General features: G+C 44.7%; 1 protein-coding gene across 2 annotated transcripts in view; it reads right to left on the reverse strand.

Annotated features, from left to right (window-relative positions):
- Positions 1-17,441, reverse strand: part of LOC110506994 (F-actin-uncapping protein LRRC16A) — a 220,702-nt gene that overhangs the window by 195,324 nt on the left and 7,937 nt on the right. For both annotated transcript variants that reach the window (XM_090186089.1, XM_090186092.1), the window contains exon 2: positions 8,267-8,364. In XM_090186089.1, the coding sequence (XP_090042215.1) occupies positions 8,267-8,364 (98 nt within the window). The remainder of the gene's footprint in view (positions 1-8,266; positions 8,365-17,441) is intronic.

Here is a 17,441-nt window from a genome sequence, read left to right on the forward strand (position 1 = left end):
TGTTCTGCCATGCCCCTCCCACCCTGCCTGCGCTCCCATGCCCCTCCCACCCTGCCTGCACTCCCATCCCCTCCCTGGCAGGCCCACTGTGTGTGTGTGTGTGTGTGTGTGTGTGTGTGTGTGTGTGTGTGTGTGTGTGTGTGTGTGTGTTTACCCAGGGCTGTAGAGGAAGTAAGCCACTGGACCAGCTCCCAGTCAGAGTTGAGCTGGCAAGCCCAGTTTCCTCTGCAGGGAACAATGCCCATGAACCACACAAGAGCAAAAACAAACACAACGGTCCATGATTGGGCCTGATGCATGCTGGGAGACACATGGCTGTTCTCTGAGACTGGGCCTGATGCATGCTGGGAGACAGGGAGACACATGGCTGTTCTCTGAGACTGAGCCTGATGCATGCTGGGAGGTAGGGAGACACATTCTGTTACACCTCCTCCCCGGTGAACTGAGTAAGCTAAAATCCAGTTTTGTACTCTGTTCATGTACCTTGGTTGTACAGCCAGGTGGTGACAGTATTTGTTTAAACTGTCCACAGTAAGCAGGTCCCAGGTGGTTGGTTCACTAGACTAAACCCAGAGCAGAGAGGACTAAAGGACTGGCTTGGCTCCTCCACCTCTACTTCCCCTCACTATGGAGTGTAAACCCAGGCTGAATGATGACCCACTCCCAGATTCTACAGGCCTTTCAGACATTTTGACCAGAGATATTACCATTTCAATGGTATTAATGTGTATGGTTAATGATAAACACCTCTCTCTCTCTCTCTCTCTCTCTCTCAGAGGAATGCAGTGTTAGCTGGGTCTAACTGCTAAAGGTTGTACAGTAAGAGTCAGTCCCACCTCACAGCAGTGTACGGTCCACTAGCCCAGCGAGCCAGACATAATGTAGGATACCCAGTTAGCACAGGGACACCTGTGACAGTGTTACAGAGCTGTGGCTAACCTAACCACTAATGACCGTCTCATGTATAATGCACCACCACAAGCCAGACATTACTGTAGGATACCCAGTTAGCACAGGATCAATGTAGTGTAGGCTGAAGCCCACAAATGAAAGGAAACGGTACACATTAACGTTGCCACTCCACTTTCCAACCAATGTGAAAACTGGGAATGTGAAGAATTCATGAAACAGCTGGAACAGTGTTGAATCAGGTGAACCAGTGATGCTGGAACAGTGTTGAATCAGGTGAACCAGTGATGCTGGAACAGTTTTGAATCAGGTGAACCAGAGATGCTGGAACAGTTTTGAATCAGGTGAACCAGAGATGCTGGAACAGTGTTGAATCAGGTGAACCAGTGATGCTGAAACAGTTTTGAATCAGGTGAACCAGAGATGCTGGAACAGTGTTGAATCAGGTGAACCAGAGATGCTGGAACAGTGTTGAATCAGGTGAACCAGTGATGCTGGAACAGTTTTGAATCAGGTGAACCAGAGATGCTGGAACAGTTTTGAATCTCCTCTTCCTTCATCCCTCCATCTCCTCTTCCTTCATCCTGTCATCCCTCCATCCCTCTTCCTTCATCCCGTCATCCCTCTTCCTTCATCCCGTCATCCCTCCATCCCTCTTCCTTCATCCCTCCATCTCCTCTTCCTTCATCCTGTCACACCTCCATCTCCTCTTCCTTCATCCTGTCATCCCTCCATCCCTCTTCCTTCATCCCTTCATCCCTCCATCCCTCTTCCTTCATCCCTCCATCTCCTCTTCCTTCATCCTGTCATCCCTCCATCCCTCTTCCTTCATCCCTCCATCCCTCTTTCTTCATCCCGTCATCCCTCCATCCCTTTTCCTTCATCCCGTCATCCCTCTTCCTTCATCCCGTCATCCCTCCATCCCTCTTCCTTCATCCCTCCATCTCCTCTTCCTTCATCCTGTCACACCTCCATCTCCTCTTCCTTCATCCTGTCATCCCTCCATCCCTCTTCCTTCATCTCTTCATCCCTCCATCCCTCTTCCTTCATCCCTCCATCTCCTCTTCCTTCATCCTGTCATCCCTCCATCCCTCTTCCTTCATCTCTTCATCCCGTCATCCCTCTTCCTTCATCCCTCTTCCTTCATCCTGTCATCCCTCTTCCTTCATCCCGTCATCCCTCCATCCCTCTTCCTTCATCCCTCCATCCCTCTTCCTTCATCCTGTAATCCCTCTTCCTTCATCCCATCATCCCTCTTCCTTCATCCCATCATCCCTCCATCCTTCATCCTGTCATCCCTCTTCCTTCATCCCATCATCCCTCTTCCTTCATCCCATCATCCCTCCATCCTTCATCCTGTCATCCCTCCGTCCTTCATCCCGTCATCCCTCCATCCCTCTTCCTTCATCCCGTCATCCCTCTTCCTTCATCCCGTCATCCCTCCATCCCTCTTCCTTCATCCTGTCATCCCTCCATCTCCTCTTCCTTCAACCTGTCATTCCTCTTCCTTCATCCTGTCATCCCTCCATCCCTCACCCTTTCCTTCTGATTGATCATTATTATTATGAGAGACCTGCCTCAAGCTTATTTCCTACTAGTTAAAGACAGCTTGGAGTGACGTTGACAGGATGTGTGTTTGACAGACGTCTGTAACTAACTCTGAAATAGATAATACTTCACACGCCATTAGGACAAGTGCACTGTCATTCCGTTTTATAGACACTGTTGGGGAAAACAGAGACACGTGACAAAGCCAGTTGTATGTCCCTGCAGCAGTGACAGACAGACCCCGATGAGGTGGGTCACTGCTAATGAGTTAACAGGAAACACTGACTGAATACTCTGACACAGCCTGCCTGAGGTGGGTTTGACACTTCTACACACACTAACACACACACACACACACACACCCACAGGTAAGGCATCATCTCCATACCCGGAGGGATATTTACGCACCAGGAAGACAGACAACTAAGATGAGTATCCAATAAATATGGAAAATATAGAGAAAATACAGGATTTAAAATGTCCATCTGTTTTTCTCTCTGTCACACTAGCCCAGAGACATCATAATGTGGCTTTCTGTTTTACTCTTTTTTAATTAAATGTAATAAAATCTTGAACAGGGAGGTCAGACGATGGGTGCCTGTCTGCCTCTGTTACGTTCTCTCTATGCCACTTCCTCCCTAATTATGTTCTCTCTAGTGGAACAACAAATACTTTAAACAGGCACTTATTTGTTCAGTGAGCCGAGCTGAACGGCTGTTATGTGAAGTCAGCATTTCATTCTCATGCTGTCTCTCCCTCTCTCCTTCTCTCTCTCTCTGTGTCTCTCTCTCTCTCCCTCTCTCTCCTTCTCTCCCTCTCTCTCTCTTTCTCTCTCTTTCTCCTCTCGCTCTCTCCTTCAGTCTTCCGCTCCCACTCTCTCTTTCTCCCCCCCCCCCCTCTCTCTCTCTCTCCCTCCCCCCCCCCCCTCTCTCTCTCTCTCTCCCTCCCCTCCCACTCTCTCTCTCTGTTTTTCCGCCTGGGTGGAGTAAATTGAATTCCACAGACTTCAGATAAATTCCAGTGTTCCATTTCTACTGTATAACGGACTCCTACATGATAATATTGTTCTCTGTATGAGCACACAGCCAACACAAGCCCCAGCTAGTATGATACTGTCTGTGTTGTAAAACTCCTCCTGACTGCCTCCATGAAGGATTTCCCCATAATACTACAGTAGATCTACAACACTAAGGAAAGCAAACATATCTTGACAAACGTTCTGACCCTCTGACGTCTGGGGACGGTCGAAGAACCCTTTTAGGTTCTACAAACCACCTTTCTTCCTAAGAGTATAGCTGAACGTCGGAGATGAAGAAATGATTGGTTGGGCCGGTGCCATCAAACACAATACAAGTAGTTGATGATGAATGAATCTCATGAGGAAACTAGTCACTAGACTGGAGCAATGAGCTGTGGAGGGAGAAAGAGCCAACTGCTGTCAGGCCCTGGGACTCAAACCCCTGCTTCTGTCTGTCTGTCTGTCAGGCCCTGGGACTCAAACCCCTGCTTCTGTCTGTCTGTCTGTCAGGCCCTGGGACTCAAACCCCTGCTTCTGTCTGTCTGTCTGTCAGGCCCTGGGACTCAAACCCCTGCTTCTGTCTGTCTGTCTGTCAGGCCCTGGGACTCAAACCCCTGCTTCTGTCTGTCTGTCTGTCAGGCCCTGGGACTCAAACCCCTGCTTCTGTCTGTCTGTCTGTCAGGCCCTGGGACTCAAACCCCTGCTTCTGTATGTCTGTCTGTCAGGCCCTGGGACTCAAACCCCTGCTTCTGTCTGCCTGTCTGTCAGGCCCTGGGACTCAAACCCCTGCTTCTGTCTGTCTGTCAGGCCCTGGGACTCAAACCCCTGCTTCTGTCTGTCTGTCAGGCCCTGGGACTCAAACCCCTGCTTCTGTCTGTCTGTCAGGCCCTGGGACTCAAACCCCTGCTTCTGTCTGTCAGTTGGCACTAGCAGCATCAAATCTAGAACAATAGAATCTAGAACAATAGAATCTAGAACAATAGAATCTAGAACAATATAATCTAGAACAATAGAATCTAGAACAATAGAATCTAGAACAATAGAATCTAGAACAATAGAATTCTAGAACAATATAATTCTAGAACAATAGAATTCAGGCAGCCGATGGAGTTGAATTTACCCTTCAATCACAGGGCTCAGTGACCACCTCAGCAGTCTACAGCCAGCTCACTACCACTAGACTGCTATCTAGTAGGATCAATGATGGTAGGACGACACACACACACACACACACACACACACACACACGCACGTCACTCAAGAAACATAATATGTCAAACGAAACCTGTAGCTTGCCAAATGAAACCAGTAGTTTGCCAAATGAAACCAGTAGCTTGCCAGTAGCTTGCCAAATGAACAGAGTAGCTTTCCAGTAGCTTGCCAAATGAAACCAGTAGCTTGCCAAATTAAACCAGTAGTTTGCCAAACGAAACCAGTAGCTTTCCAAATGAAACCAGTAGCTTGCCAAATGAAACCAGTAGCGTGCCAGTAGCTTGCCAAATGAACAGAGTAGCTTTCCAGTAGCTTGCCAAATGAAACCAGTATTATGGGAGAGAACAGGTTTCAGATGGACTACAACCACTCATGACCTGCACCATCAGCTTTATGGAACACTTACTAGATGCAGCACGGGATTAGGCAACACCACGAACTCCCAAAACACATCTCAATATATAAGCTATTAAGCTAGTAAGCTTCCTCCTTAATAACTCTCCAGTGTCTATTCCCTATACCTATTCCCCCTTCTTAATAACTCTCCAGAGTATATTCCCTATACCTATTCCCCCTTCTTAATAACTCTCCAGAGTCTATTCCCTATACCTATTCCCCCTTCTTAATAACTCTCCAGAGTCTATTCCCTATACCTATTACCCCTCCTTAATATCTCTCCAGTGTCTATTCCCTATACCTATTCCCCCTCCTTAATATCTCTCCAGTGTCTATTCCCTATACCTATTCCCCTCCTTAATAACTACTCAGTGTCTATTCCCTATACCTATTCCCCCTCCTTAATATCTCTCCAGTGTCTATTCCCTATACCTATTCCCCTCCTTAATAACTACTCAGTGTCTATTCCCTTTCCTATTCCCCCTCCTTAATATCTCTCCAGTGGCTATTCCCTATACCCCTCCTTAATAACTACTCAGTGTCTATTCCCTATACCTATTCCCCCTCCTTAATATCTCTCCAGTGTCTATTCCCTATACCTATTCCCCCTCCTTAATAACTCTCCAGAGTCTAATCCCCCCAAAGATTTACAGAAGACATTTCAGATAACTATCCTCAGTGCTCCGTCCCATTAAACACAGAAAATGACAACATGCATTTTTAATGTGCCCATGGAAATGAATTATTAAAGGGACTGAAGATTTACTGCACTCTGGACAAACATTTAATTGGAGAAAACCCATTTTCCTCATGCTACATATACACAACTGGTGTGAGAGTAACAAACGGCCAACATTGATCTCAACAAAATCATATGGTCAGACTTCTTTGACCATTACTCACAGTGGAGGGAAAGATGCCCCCTGGGCTGTGGGATGAATGTAAGGAAGTCTCCTAGGATTGTATCACTGTTCAGGCCACTGATGTTCCTTTCCACAACACAAAGACATAGCTATGAGTGAAGGGTAGCAGAGGGAAGAGAGAGAGGAGAACAGAGAGAGATAGAGAGAGAGGAGAGAGGAGAGCAGAGAGAGAGGAGAGCAGAGAGAGAGGAGAGCAGAGAACAGAGAGAGAGGAGAGCAGAGAGAGATAGGAGAGCAGAGAGAGAGAGAGGAGAGCAGAGAGAGAGAGGAGAGCAGAGAGAGAGAGAGGAGAGAGGAGAGCAGAGAGAGAGGGAGAGGAGAGCAGAGAGAGAGGAGAGCAGAGAGAGGAGAGAGAGAGAGAGGAGAGCAGAGAGAAGAGAGAGAGAGAGGAGAGCAGAGAGAGGAGAGAGAGAGAGAGAGAGAGAGGAGAGAAGAGAGAGGAGAGCAGAGAGAGAGAGAGGAGAGCAGAGAGAGAGAGAGAGAGAGGAGAGCAGAGAGAGAGAAGGAGAGGAGAGCAGAGAGAGAGGAGAGCAGAGAGAGGAGAGCAGAGAACAGAGAGAGGAGAGCAGAGAGAGATAGGAGAGCAGAGCGAGAGAGAGGAGAGCAGAGAGAGAGAGGAGAGCAGAGAGAGAGAGGAGAGCAGAGAGAGAGAGAGGAGAGCAGAGAGAGAGAGAGGAGAGCAGAGAGAGAGAGGGGAGAGCAGAGAGAGAGAGGGAGAGGAGAGCAGAGAGAGAGAGAGGAGAGCAGAGAGAGAGAGAGAGAGGAGAGCAGAGAGAGGAGAGAGAGAGAGAGAGAGGAGAGAGGAGAGAAGAGAGAGAGAGAGGAGAGCAGAGAGAGAGAGGAGAGCAGAGAGAGAGAGGGAGAGCAGAGAGAGAGAGAGGAGAGCAGAGAGAGAGAGAGAGAGAGAGAGAGAGGAGAGCAGAGAGAGGAGAGAGAGAGAGAGAGGAGAGCAGAGAGAGGAGAGAGAGAGAGAAAGAGGAGAGCAGAGAGCAGAGAGAGAGAGGAGAGCAGAGAGAGAGAGAGAGAGGAGAGCAGAGAGAGGAGAGAGAGAGAGAAAGAGGAGAGCAGAGAGCAGAGAGAGAGAGGAGAGCAGAGAGAGAGAGAGAGAGAGGAGAGCAGAGAGAGGAGAGAGAGAGAGAAAGAGGAGAGCAGAGAGAGGAGAGAGAGAGAGAGGAGAGCAGAGAGAGGAGAGCAGAGAGAGAGAGAGGAGAGCAGAGAGAGAGAGAGAGAGAGGAGAGCAGAGAGAGGAGAGAGAGAGAGGAGAGAGGAGAGCAGAGAGAGAGCGAGAGGAGAGCAGAGAGAGAGCGAGAGGAGAGCAGAGAGAGAGAGAGAGAGAGAGAGAGATAGAGAGAGGAGAGCAGAGAGAGAGGAGAGAGGAGTGCAGAGAGAGGAGAGCAGAGAGGAGAGCAGAGAGGAGAGCAGAGAGAGAGAGGAGAGCAGAGAGAGAGAGAGGAGAGCAGAGAGAGAGAGAGGAGAGCAGAGAGAGAGAGGGAGGAGAGCAGAGAGAGAGAGGGAGAGGAGAGCAGAGAGAGAGAGAGGAGAGCAGAGAGAGAGAGAGAGAGAGAGAGGAGAGAGGAGAGAAGAGAGAGAGAGAGGAGAGCAGAGAGAGAGAGGAGAGCAGAGAGAGAGAGGGAGAGCAGAGAGAGAGAGAGGAGAGCAGAGAGAGAGAGAGAGAGAGAGAGAGGAGAGCAGAGAGAGGAGAGAGAGAGAGAGAGGAGAGCAGAGAGAGGAGAGAGAGAGAGAAAGAGGAGAGCAGAGAGCAGAGAGAGAGAGGAGAGCAGAGAGAGAGAGAGAGAGAGGAGAGCAGAGAGAGGAGAGAGAGAGAGAAAGAGGAGAGCAGAGAGCAGAGAGAGAGAGGAGAGCAGAGAGAGAGAGAGAGAGGAGAGCAGAGAGAGGAGAGAGAGAGAGAGAGCAGAGAGCAGAGAGAGAGAGGAGAGCAGAGAGAGAGAGAGAGAGAGGAGAGCAGAGAGAGGAGAGAGAGAGAGAGAGGAGAGAGGAGAGCAAAGAGAGAGCGAGAGGAGAGCAGAGAGAGAGAGAGGAGAGCAGAGAGAGAGAGAGAGAGAGATAGAGAGAGAGAGAGAGAGAGAGAGAGAGGAGAGCAGAGAGAGAGAGAGGAGAGCAGAGAGAGAGAGAGAGAGAGAGAGAGAGATAGAGAGAGAGAGAGAGAGAGAGAGAGAGAGAGGAGAACAGAGAGAGAGAGAACGCTAAAGGAAAGGCCCATTCAGAAGAGAACATATCAGAGGTTATCTGTGTGACTTACCAAGACTCTGTTCTCCACCTTGTCTCCTTTGATCTCTAGTTTGACTCTCTTCTTCACCGAGAGCTTCATCTTCCTCCCCACTGCATCCTTCACACTCTCTACAGGAGAGGAGAGGAGAGGAGAGGAGAGGAGAGGAGAGGAGAGGAGAGGAGAGGAGAGGAGAGGAGTGTTAGGTTGACATGAATAACCAGCTGAGCACCCAGGACATAACATTTTGAATGTATTCATTTGATTATATTATCTTGATTAAATCGTTAGGCCAACTTTCCAAAGCTACGCAATGAAATATAAGTGAGCTTGCACTTGATAGCAGGACTGATTTCCCAACAGGAAAGGATTTCCAGTCTGCTTTCATTAAAAATAAAAACATTTAAACCAACAATAAAAAAATGAATTAAATCCATAATTCACACAAACCACAGTGGAAGATAGTCATGTTTTAAAAAGGTCTAAATAATGATGTTTTATTAGCTTTGAACCCCCACCTGCCTGGCGGAGATTTAAACCTTGTCACCAGTCATATTTACTTCAGCTTCTGCTGTACAAATTGATTCTTCACACCCTCTGGAAGCTCATCCAATGAGAATTGGCTTATAGAGGAACTGGGTCATCTCTCTCTCTCTGCCTCTCTCTCTCTCTCTCTCTGTCTCTCTCTCTCTATATATACAGTGCCTTGCGAAAGTATTCGGCCCCCTTGAACTTTGCGACCTTTTGCCACATTTCAGGCTTCAAACATAAAGATATAAAACTGTATTTTTTTGTGAAGAATCAACAACAAGTGGGACACAATCATGAAGTGGAACGACATTTATTGGATATTTCTAACTTTTTTAACAAATCAAAAACTGAAAAATTGGGCGTGCAAAATTATTCAGCCCCTTTACTTTCAGTGCAGCAAACTCTCTCCAGAAGTTCAGTGAGGATCTCTGAATGATCCAATGTTGACCTAAATGACTAATGATGATAAATACAATCCACCTGTGTGTAATCAAGTCTCCGTATAAATGCACCTGCACTGTGATAGTCTCAGAGGTCCGTTAAAAGCGCAGAGAGCATCATGAAGAACAAGGAACACACCAGGCAGGTCCGAGATACTGTTGTGAAGAAGTTTAAAGCCGGATTTGGATACAAAAACATTTCCCAAGCTTTAAACATCCCAAGGAGCACTGTGCAAGCGATAATATTGAAATGGAAGGAGTATCAGACCACTGCAAATCTACCAAGACCTGGCCGTCCCTCTAAACTTTCAGCTCATACAAGGAGAAGACTGATCAGAGATGCAGCCAAGAGGCCCATGATCACTCTGGATGAACTGCAGAGATCTACAGCTGATGTGGGAGACTCTGTCCATAGGACAACAATCAGTCGTATATTGCACAAATCTGGCCTTTATGGAAGAGTGGCAAGAAGAAAGCCATTTCTTAAAGATATCCATAAAAAGTGTCTTAAAGTTTGCCACAAGCCACCTGGGAGACACACCAAACATGTGGAAGAAGGTGCTCTGGTCAGATGAAACCAAAATTGAACTTTTTGGCAACAATGCAAAATGTTATGTTTGGCGTAAAAGCAACACAGCTGAACACACCATCCCCACTGTCAAACATGGTGGTGGCAGCATCATGGTTTGGGCCTGCTTTTCTTCAGCAGGGACAGGGAAGATGGTTAAAATTGATGGGAAGATGGATGGAGCCAAATACAGGACCATTCTGGAAGAAAACCTGATGGAGTCTGCAAAAGACCTGAGACTGGGACGGAGATTTGTCTTCCAACAAGACAATGATCCAAAACATAAAGCAAAATCTACAATGGAATGGTTCAAAAATAAACATATCCAGGTGTTAGAATGGTTAGAAAGACCAGACCTGAATCCAATCGAGAATCTGTGGAAAGAACTGAAAACTGCTGTTCACAAATGCTCTCCATCCAACCTCACTGAGCTCGAGCTGTTTTGCAAGGAGGAATGGGAAAAAAATTCAGTCTCTCGATGTGCAAAACTGATAGAGACATACCCCAAGCGACTTACAGCTGTAATCGCAGCAAAAGGTGGCGCTACAAAGTATTAATTTAAGGGGGCTGAATAATTTTGCACGCCCAATTTTTCAGTTTTTGATTTGTTAAAAAAGTTTGAAATATCCAATAAATGTCGTTCCACTTCATGATTGTGTCCCACTTGTTGTTGATTCTTCACAAAAAAATACAGTTTTATATCTTTATGTTTGAAGCCTGAAATGTGGCAAAAGGTCTAAAAGTTCAAGGGGGCCGAATACTTTCGCAAGGCACTGTATATATATATATATATATATATATACAGTGGGGCAAAAAAAGTATTTAGTCAGCCACCAATTGTGCAAGTTCTCCCACTTAAAGAGATGAGAGAAGCCTTTCATCATAGGTACACTTCAACTATGACAGACAAAATGAGGGGAAAAAATCCAGAAAATCACATTGTAGGATTTTTTATGAATTTATTTGCAAATTATGGTGGAAAATAAGTATTTGGTCAGCTACAAACAAGCAAGAATTCTGGCTCTCACAGACCTGTAACTTCTTCTTTAAGAGGCTCCTCTGTCCTCCACTCGTTACCTGTATTAATGGCACCTGTTTGACCTTGTTATCAGTATAAAAGACACCTGTCCACAACCTCAAACAGTCACACTCCAAACTCCACTATGGCCAAGACCAACGAGCTGTCAAAGGACACCAGAAATAAAATTGTAGACCTGCACCAGGCTGGGAAGACTGAATCTGCAATAGGTAAGCAGCTTGGTTTGAAGAAATCAACTGTGGGAGCAATTATTAGGAAATGGAAGACATACAAGACCACTGATAATCTCCCTCAATCTGGGGCTCCACGCAAGATCTCACCCTGTGGGGTCAAAATGATCACAAGAACGGTGAGCAAAAATCCCAGAACCACACGGGGGGACCTAGTGAATGACCGGCAGAGAGCTGGGACCAAAGTAACAAAGCCTACCATCAGCAAGGGCATTGAAGATGAAACGTGACTGGGTCTTTCAGCATGACAATGATGCCAAACACACCACCCGGGCAACGAAGGAGTGGCTTCGTAAGAAGCATTTCAAGGTCCTGGAGTGGCCTAGCCAGTCTCCAGATCTCAACCCCATAGAAAATCTTTGGAGGGAGTTGAAAGTCCGTGTTGCCCAGCAACAGCCCGAAAACATCACTGCTCTAGAGGAGATCTGCATGGAGGAATGGGCCAAAATACCAGCAACAGTGTGTGAAAACTTACAGAAAACGTTTGACCTCTGTCATTGCCAACAAAGGGTATATAACAAAGTATTGAGATAAACTTTTGTTATTGACCAAATACTTATTTTCCACCATAATTTCCAAATAAATTCATAAAAAATCCTACAATGTGATTTTCTGGATTTTTTTTCTCATTTTGTCTGTCATAGTTGAAGTGTACCTATGATGAAAATTACAGGCCTCCCTCTCTCATATTTTTAAGTGGGAGAACTTGCACAATTGGTGGCTGACTAAATACTTTTTTGACCCACTGTATATAAATATATATCCCTACCTCTCTCTCTATATATATTTATGAATATATATCCCTCCCTCTCTATCTCTCTCTCTATATATATATATACAGTGCCTTGCGAAAGTATTCGCCCCCCTTGAACTTTGCGACCTTTTGCCACATTTCAGGCTTCAAACATAAAGATATAAAACTGTATTTTTTTGTGAAGAATCAACAAGTGGGACACAATCATGAAGTGGAACGACATTTATTGGATATTTCAAACTTTTTTAACAAATCAAAAACTGAAAAATTGGGCGTGCAAAATTATTCAGCCCCTTTACTTTCAGTGCAGCAAACTCTCTCCAGAAGTTCAGTGAGGATCTCTGAATGATCCAATGTTGACCTAAATGACTAATGATGATAAATACAATCCACCTGTGTGTAATCAAGTCTCCGTATAAATGCACCTGCACTGTGATAGTCTCAGAGGTCCGTTAAAAGCGCAGAGAGCATCATGAAGAACAAGGAACACACCAGGCAGGTCCGAGATACTGTTGTGAAGAAGTTTAAAGCCGGATTTGGATACAAAAACATTTCCCAAGCTTTAAACATCCCAAGGAGCACTGTGCAAGCGATAATATTGAAATGGAAGGAGTATCAGACCACTGCAAATCTACCAAGACCTGGCCGTCCCTCTAAACTTTCAGCTCATACAAGGAGAAGACTGATCAGAGATGCAGCCAAGAGGCCCATGATCACTCTGGATGAACTGCAGAGATCTACAGCTGATGTGGGAGACTCTGTCCATAGGACAACAATCAGTCGTATATTGCACAAATCTGGCCTTTATGGAAGAGTGGCAAGAAGAAAGCCATTTCTTAAAGATATCCATAAAAAGTGTCTTAAAGTTTGCCACAAGCCACCTGGGAGACACACCAAACATGTGGAAGAAGGTGCTCTGGTCAGATGAAACCAAAATTGAACTTTTTGGCAACAATGCAAAATGTTATGTTTGGCGTAAAAGCAACACAGCTGAACACACCATCCCCACTGTCAAACATGGTGGTGGCAGCATCATGGTTTGGGCCTGCTTTTCTTCAGCAGGGACAGGGAAGATGGTTAAAATTGATGGGAAGATGGATGGAGCCAAATACAGGACCATTCTGGAAGAAAACCTGATGGAGTCTGCAAAAGACCTGAGACTGGGACGGAGATTTGTCTTCCAACAAGACAATGATCCAAAACATAAAGCAAAATCTACAATGGAATGGTTCAAAAATAAACATATCCAGGTGTTAGAATGGTTAGAAAGACCAGACCTGAATCCAATCGAGAATCTGTGGAAAGAACTGAAAACTGCTGTTCACAAATGCTCTCCATCCAACCTCACTGAGCTCGAGCTGTTTTGCAAGGAGGAATGGGAAAAAAATTCAGTCTCTCGATGTGCAAAACTGATAGAGACATACCCCAAGCGACTTACAGCTGTAATCGCAGCAAAAGGTGGCGCTACAAAGTATTAATTTAAGGGGGCTGAATAATTTTGCACGCCCAATTTTTCAGTTTTTGATTTGTTAAAAAAGTTTGAAATATCCAATAAATGTCGTTCCACTTCATGATTGTGTCCCACTTGTTGTTGATTCTTCACAAAAAAATACAGTTTTATATCTTTATGTTTGAAGCCTGAAATGTGGCAAAAGGTCTAAAAGTTCAAGGGGGCCGAATACTTTCGCAAGGCACTGTATATATATATATATATATATATATACAGTGGGGCAAAAAAAGTATTTAGTCAGCCACCAATTGTGCAAGTTCTCCCACTTAAAGAGATGAGAGAAGCCTTTCATCATAGGTACACTTCAACTATGACAGACAAAATGAGGGGAAAAAATCCAGAAAATCACATTGTAGGATTTTTTATGAATTTATTTGCAAATTATGGTGGAAAATAAGTATTTGGTCAGCTACAAACAAGCAAGAATTCTGGCTCTCACAGACCTGTAACTTCTTCTTTAAGAGGCTCCTCTGTCCTCCACTCGTTACCTGTATTAATGGCACCTGTTTGACCTTGTTATCAGTATAAAAGACACCTGTCCACAACCTCAAACAGTCACACTCCAAACTCCACTATGGCCAAGACCAACGAGCTGTCAAAGGACACCAGAAATAAAATTGTAGACCTGCACCAGGCTGGGAAGACTGAATCTGCAATAGGTAAGCAGCTTGGTTTGAAGAAATCAACTGTGGGAGCAATTATTAGGAAATGGAAGACATACAAGACCACTGATAATCTCCCTCAATCTGGGGCTCCACGCAAGATCTCACCCTGTGGGGTCAAAATGATCACAAGAACGGTGAGCAAAAATCCCAGAACCACACGGGGGGACCTAGTGAATGACCGGCAGAGAGCTGGGACCAAAGTAACAAAGCCTACCATCAGCAAGGGCATTGAAGATGAAACGTGACTGGGTCTTTCAGCATGACAATGATGCCAAACACACCACCCGGGCAACGAAGGAGTGGCTTCGTAAGAAGCATTTCAAGGTCCTGGAGTGGCCTAGCCAGTCTCCAGATCTCAACCCCATAGAAAATCTTTGGAGGGAGTTGAAAGTCCGTGTTGCCCAGCAACAGCCCGAAAACATCACTGCTCTAGAGGAGATCTGCATGGAGGAATGGGCCAAAATACCAGCAACAGTGTGTGAAAACTTACAGAAAACGTTTGACCTCTGTCATTGCCAACAAAGGGTATATAACAAAGTATTGAGATAAACTTTTGTTATTGACCAAATACTTATTTTCCACCATAATTTCCAAATAAATTCATAAAAAATCCTACAATGTGATTTTCTGGATTTTTTTTCTCATTTTGTCTGTCATAGTTGAAGTGTACCTATGATGAAAATTACAGGCCTCCCTCTCTCATATTTTTAAGTGGGAGAACTTGCACAATTGGTGGCTGACTAAATACTTTTTTGACCCACTGTATATAAATATATATCCCTACCTCTCTCTCTATATATATTTATGAATATATATCCCTCCCTCTCTATCTCTCTCTCTATATATATATATACAGTGCCTTGCGAAAGTATTCGCCCCCCTTGAACTTTGCGACCTTTTGCCACATTTCAGGCTTCAAACATAAAGATATAAAACTGTATTTTTTTGTGAAGAATCAACAAGTGGGACACAATCATGAAGTGGAACGACATTTATTGGATATTTCAAACTTTTTTAACAAATCAAAAACTTTAAACATCCCAAGGAGCACTGTGCAAGCGATAATATTGAAATGTAAGGAGTATCAGACCACTGCAAATCTACCAAGACCTGGCCGTCCCTCTAAACTTTCAGCTCATACAAGGAGAAGACTGATCAGAGATGCAGCCAAGAGGCCCATGATCACTCTGGATGAACTGCAGAGATCTACAGCTGAGGTGGGAGACTCTGTCCATAGGACAACAATCAGTCGTATATTGCACAAATCTGGCCTTTATGGAAGAGTGGCAAGAAGAAAGACATTTCTTAAAGATATCCATAAAAAGTGTCGTTTAAAGTTTGCCACAAGCCACCTGGGAGACACACCAAACATGTGGAAGAAGGTGCTCTGTTCAGATGAAAGCAAAATTGAACTTTTTGGCAACAATGCAAAACGTTATGTTTGGCGTAAAAGCAACACAGCTGAACACACCATCTCCACTGTCAAACATGGTGGTGGCAGCATCATGGTTTGGGCCTGCTTTTCTTCAGCAGGGACAGGGAAGATGGTTAAAATTGATGGGAAGATGGATGGAGCCAAATACAGGACCATTCTGGAAGAAAACCTGATGGAGTCTGCAAAAGACCTGAGACTGGGACGGAGATTTGTCTTCCAACAAGACAATGATCCAAAACATAAAGCAAAATCTACAATGGAATGGTTCAAAAATAAACATATCCAGGTGTTAGAATGGTTAGAAAGACCAGACCTGAATCCAATCGAGAATCTGTGGAAAGAACTGAAAACTGCTGTTCACAAATGCTCTCCATCCAACCTCACTGAGCTCGAGCTGTTTTGCAAGGAGGAATGGGAAAAAAATTCAGTCTCTCGATGTGCAAAACTGATAGAGACATACCCCAAGCGACTTACAGCTGTAATCGCAGCAAAAGGTGGCGCTACAAAGTATTAATTTAAGGGGGCTGAATAATTTTGCACGCCCAATTTTTCAGTTTTTGATTTGTTAAAAAAGTTTGAAATATCCAATAAATGTCGTTCCACTTCATGATTGTGTCCCACTTGTTGTTGATTCTTCACAAAAAAATACAGTTTTATATCTTTATGTTTGAAGCCTGAAATGTGGCAAAAGGTCTAAAAGTTCAAGGGGGCCGAATACTTTCGCAAGGCACTGTATATATATATATATATATATATATACAGTGGGGCAAAAAAAGTATTTAGTCAGCCACCAATTGTGCAAGTTCTCCCACTTAAAGAGATGAGAGAAGCCTTTCATCATAGGTACACTTCAACTATGACAGACAAAATGAGGGGAAAAAATCCAGAAAATCACATTGTAGGATTTTTTATGAATTTATTTGCAAATTATGGTGGAAAATAAGTATTTGGTCAGCTACAAACAAGCAAGAATTCTGGCTCTCACAGACCTGTAACTTCTTCTTTAAGAGGCTCCTCTGTCCTCCACTCGTTACCTGTATTAATGGCACCTGTTTGACCTTGTTATCAGTATAAAAGACACCTGTCCACAACCTCAAACAGTCACACTCCAAACTCCACTATGGCCAAGACCAACGAGCTGTCAAAGGACACCAGAAATAAAATTGTAGACCTGCACCAGGCTGGGAAGACTGAATCTGCAATAGGTAAGCAGCTTGGTTTGAAGAAATCAACTGTGGGAGCAATTATTAGGAAATGGAAGACATACAAGACCACTGATAATCTCCCTCAATCTGGGGCTCCACGCAAGATCTCACCCTGTGGGGTCAAAATGATCACAAGAACGGTGAGCAAAAATCCCAGAACCACACGGGGGGACCTAGTGAATGACCGGCAGAGAGCTGGGACCAAAGTAACAAAGCCTACCATCAGCAAGGGCATTGAAGATGAAACGTGACTGGGTCTTTCAGCATGACAATGATGCCAAACACACCACCCGGGCAACGAAGGAGTGGCTTCGTAAGAAGCATTTCAAGGTCCTGGAGTGGCCTAGCCAGTCTCCAGATCTCAACCCCATAGAAAATCTTTGGAGGGAGTTGAAAGTCCGTGTTGCCCAGCAACAGCCCGAAAACATCACTGCTCTAGAGGAGATCTGCATGGAGGAATGGGCCAAAATACCAGCAACAGTGTGTGAAAACTTACAGAAAACGTTTGACCTCTGTCATTGCCAACAAAGGGTATATAACAAAGTATTGAGATAAACTTTTGTTATTGACCAAATACTTATTTTCCACCATAATTTCCAAATAAATTCATAAAAAATCCTACAATGTGATTTTCTGGATTTTTTTTCTCATTTTGTCTGTCATAGTTGAAGTGTACCTATGATGAAAATTACAGGCCTCCCTCTCTCATATTTTTAAGTGGGAGAACTTGCACAATTGGTGGCTGACTAAATACTTTTTTGACCCACTGTATATAAATATATATCCCTACCTCTCTCTCTATATATATTTATGAATATATATCCCTCCCTC

Source organism: Oncorhynchus mykiss, chromosome 2 (assembly GCF_057628025.1).
Source record: "Oncorhynchus mykiss isolate SJ-2025 chromosome 2, ASM5762802v1, whole genome shotgun sequence".
NCBI lineage: Eukaryota > Metazoa > Chordata > Actinopteri > Salmoniformes > Salmonidae > Oncorhynchus > Oncorhynchus mykiss.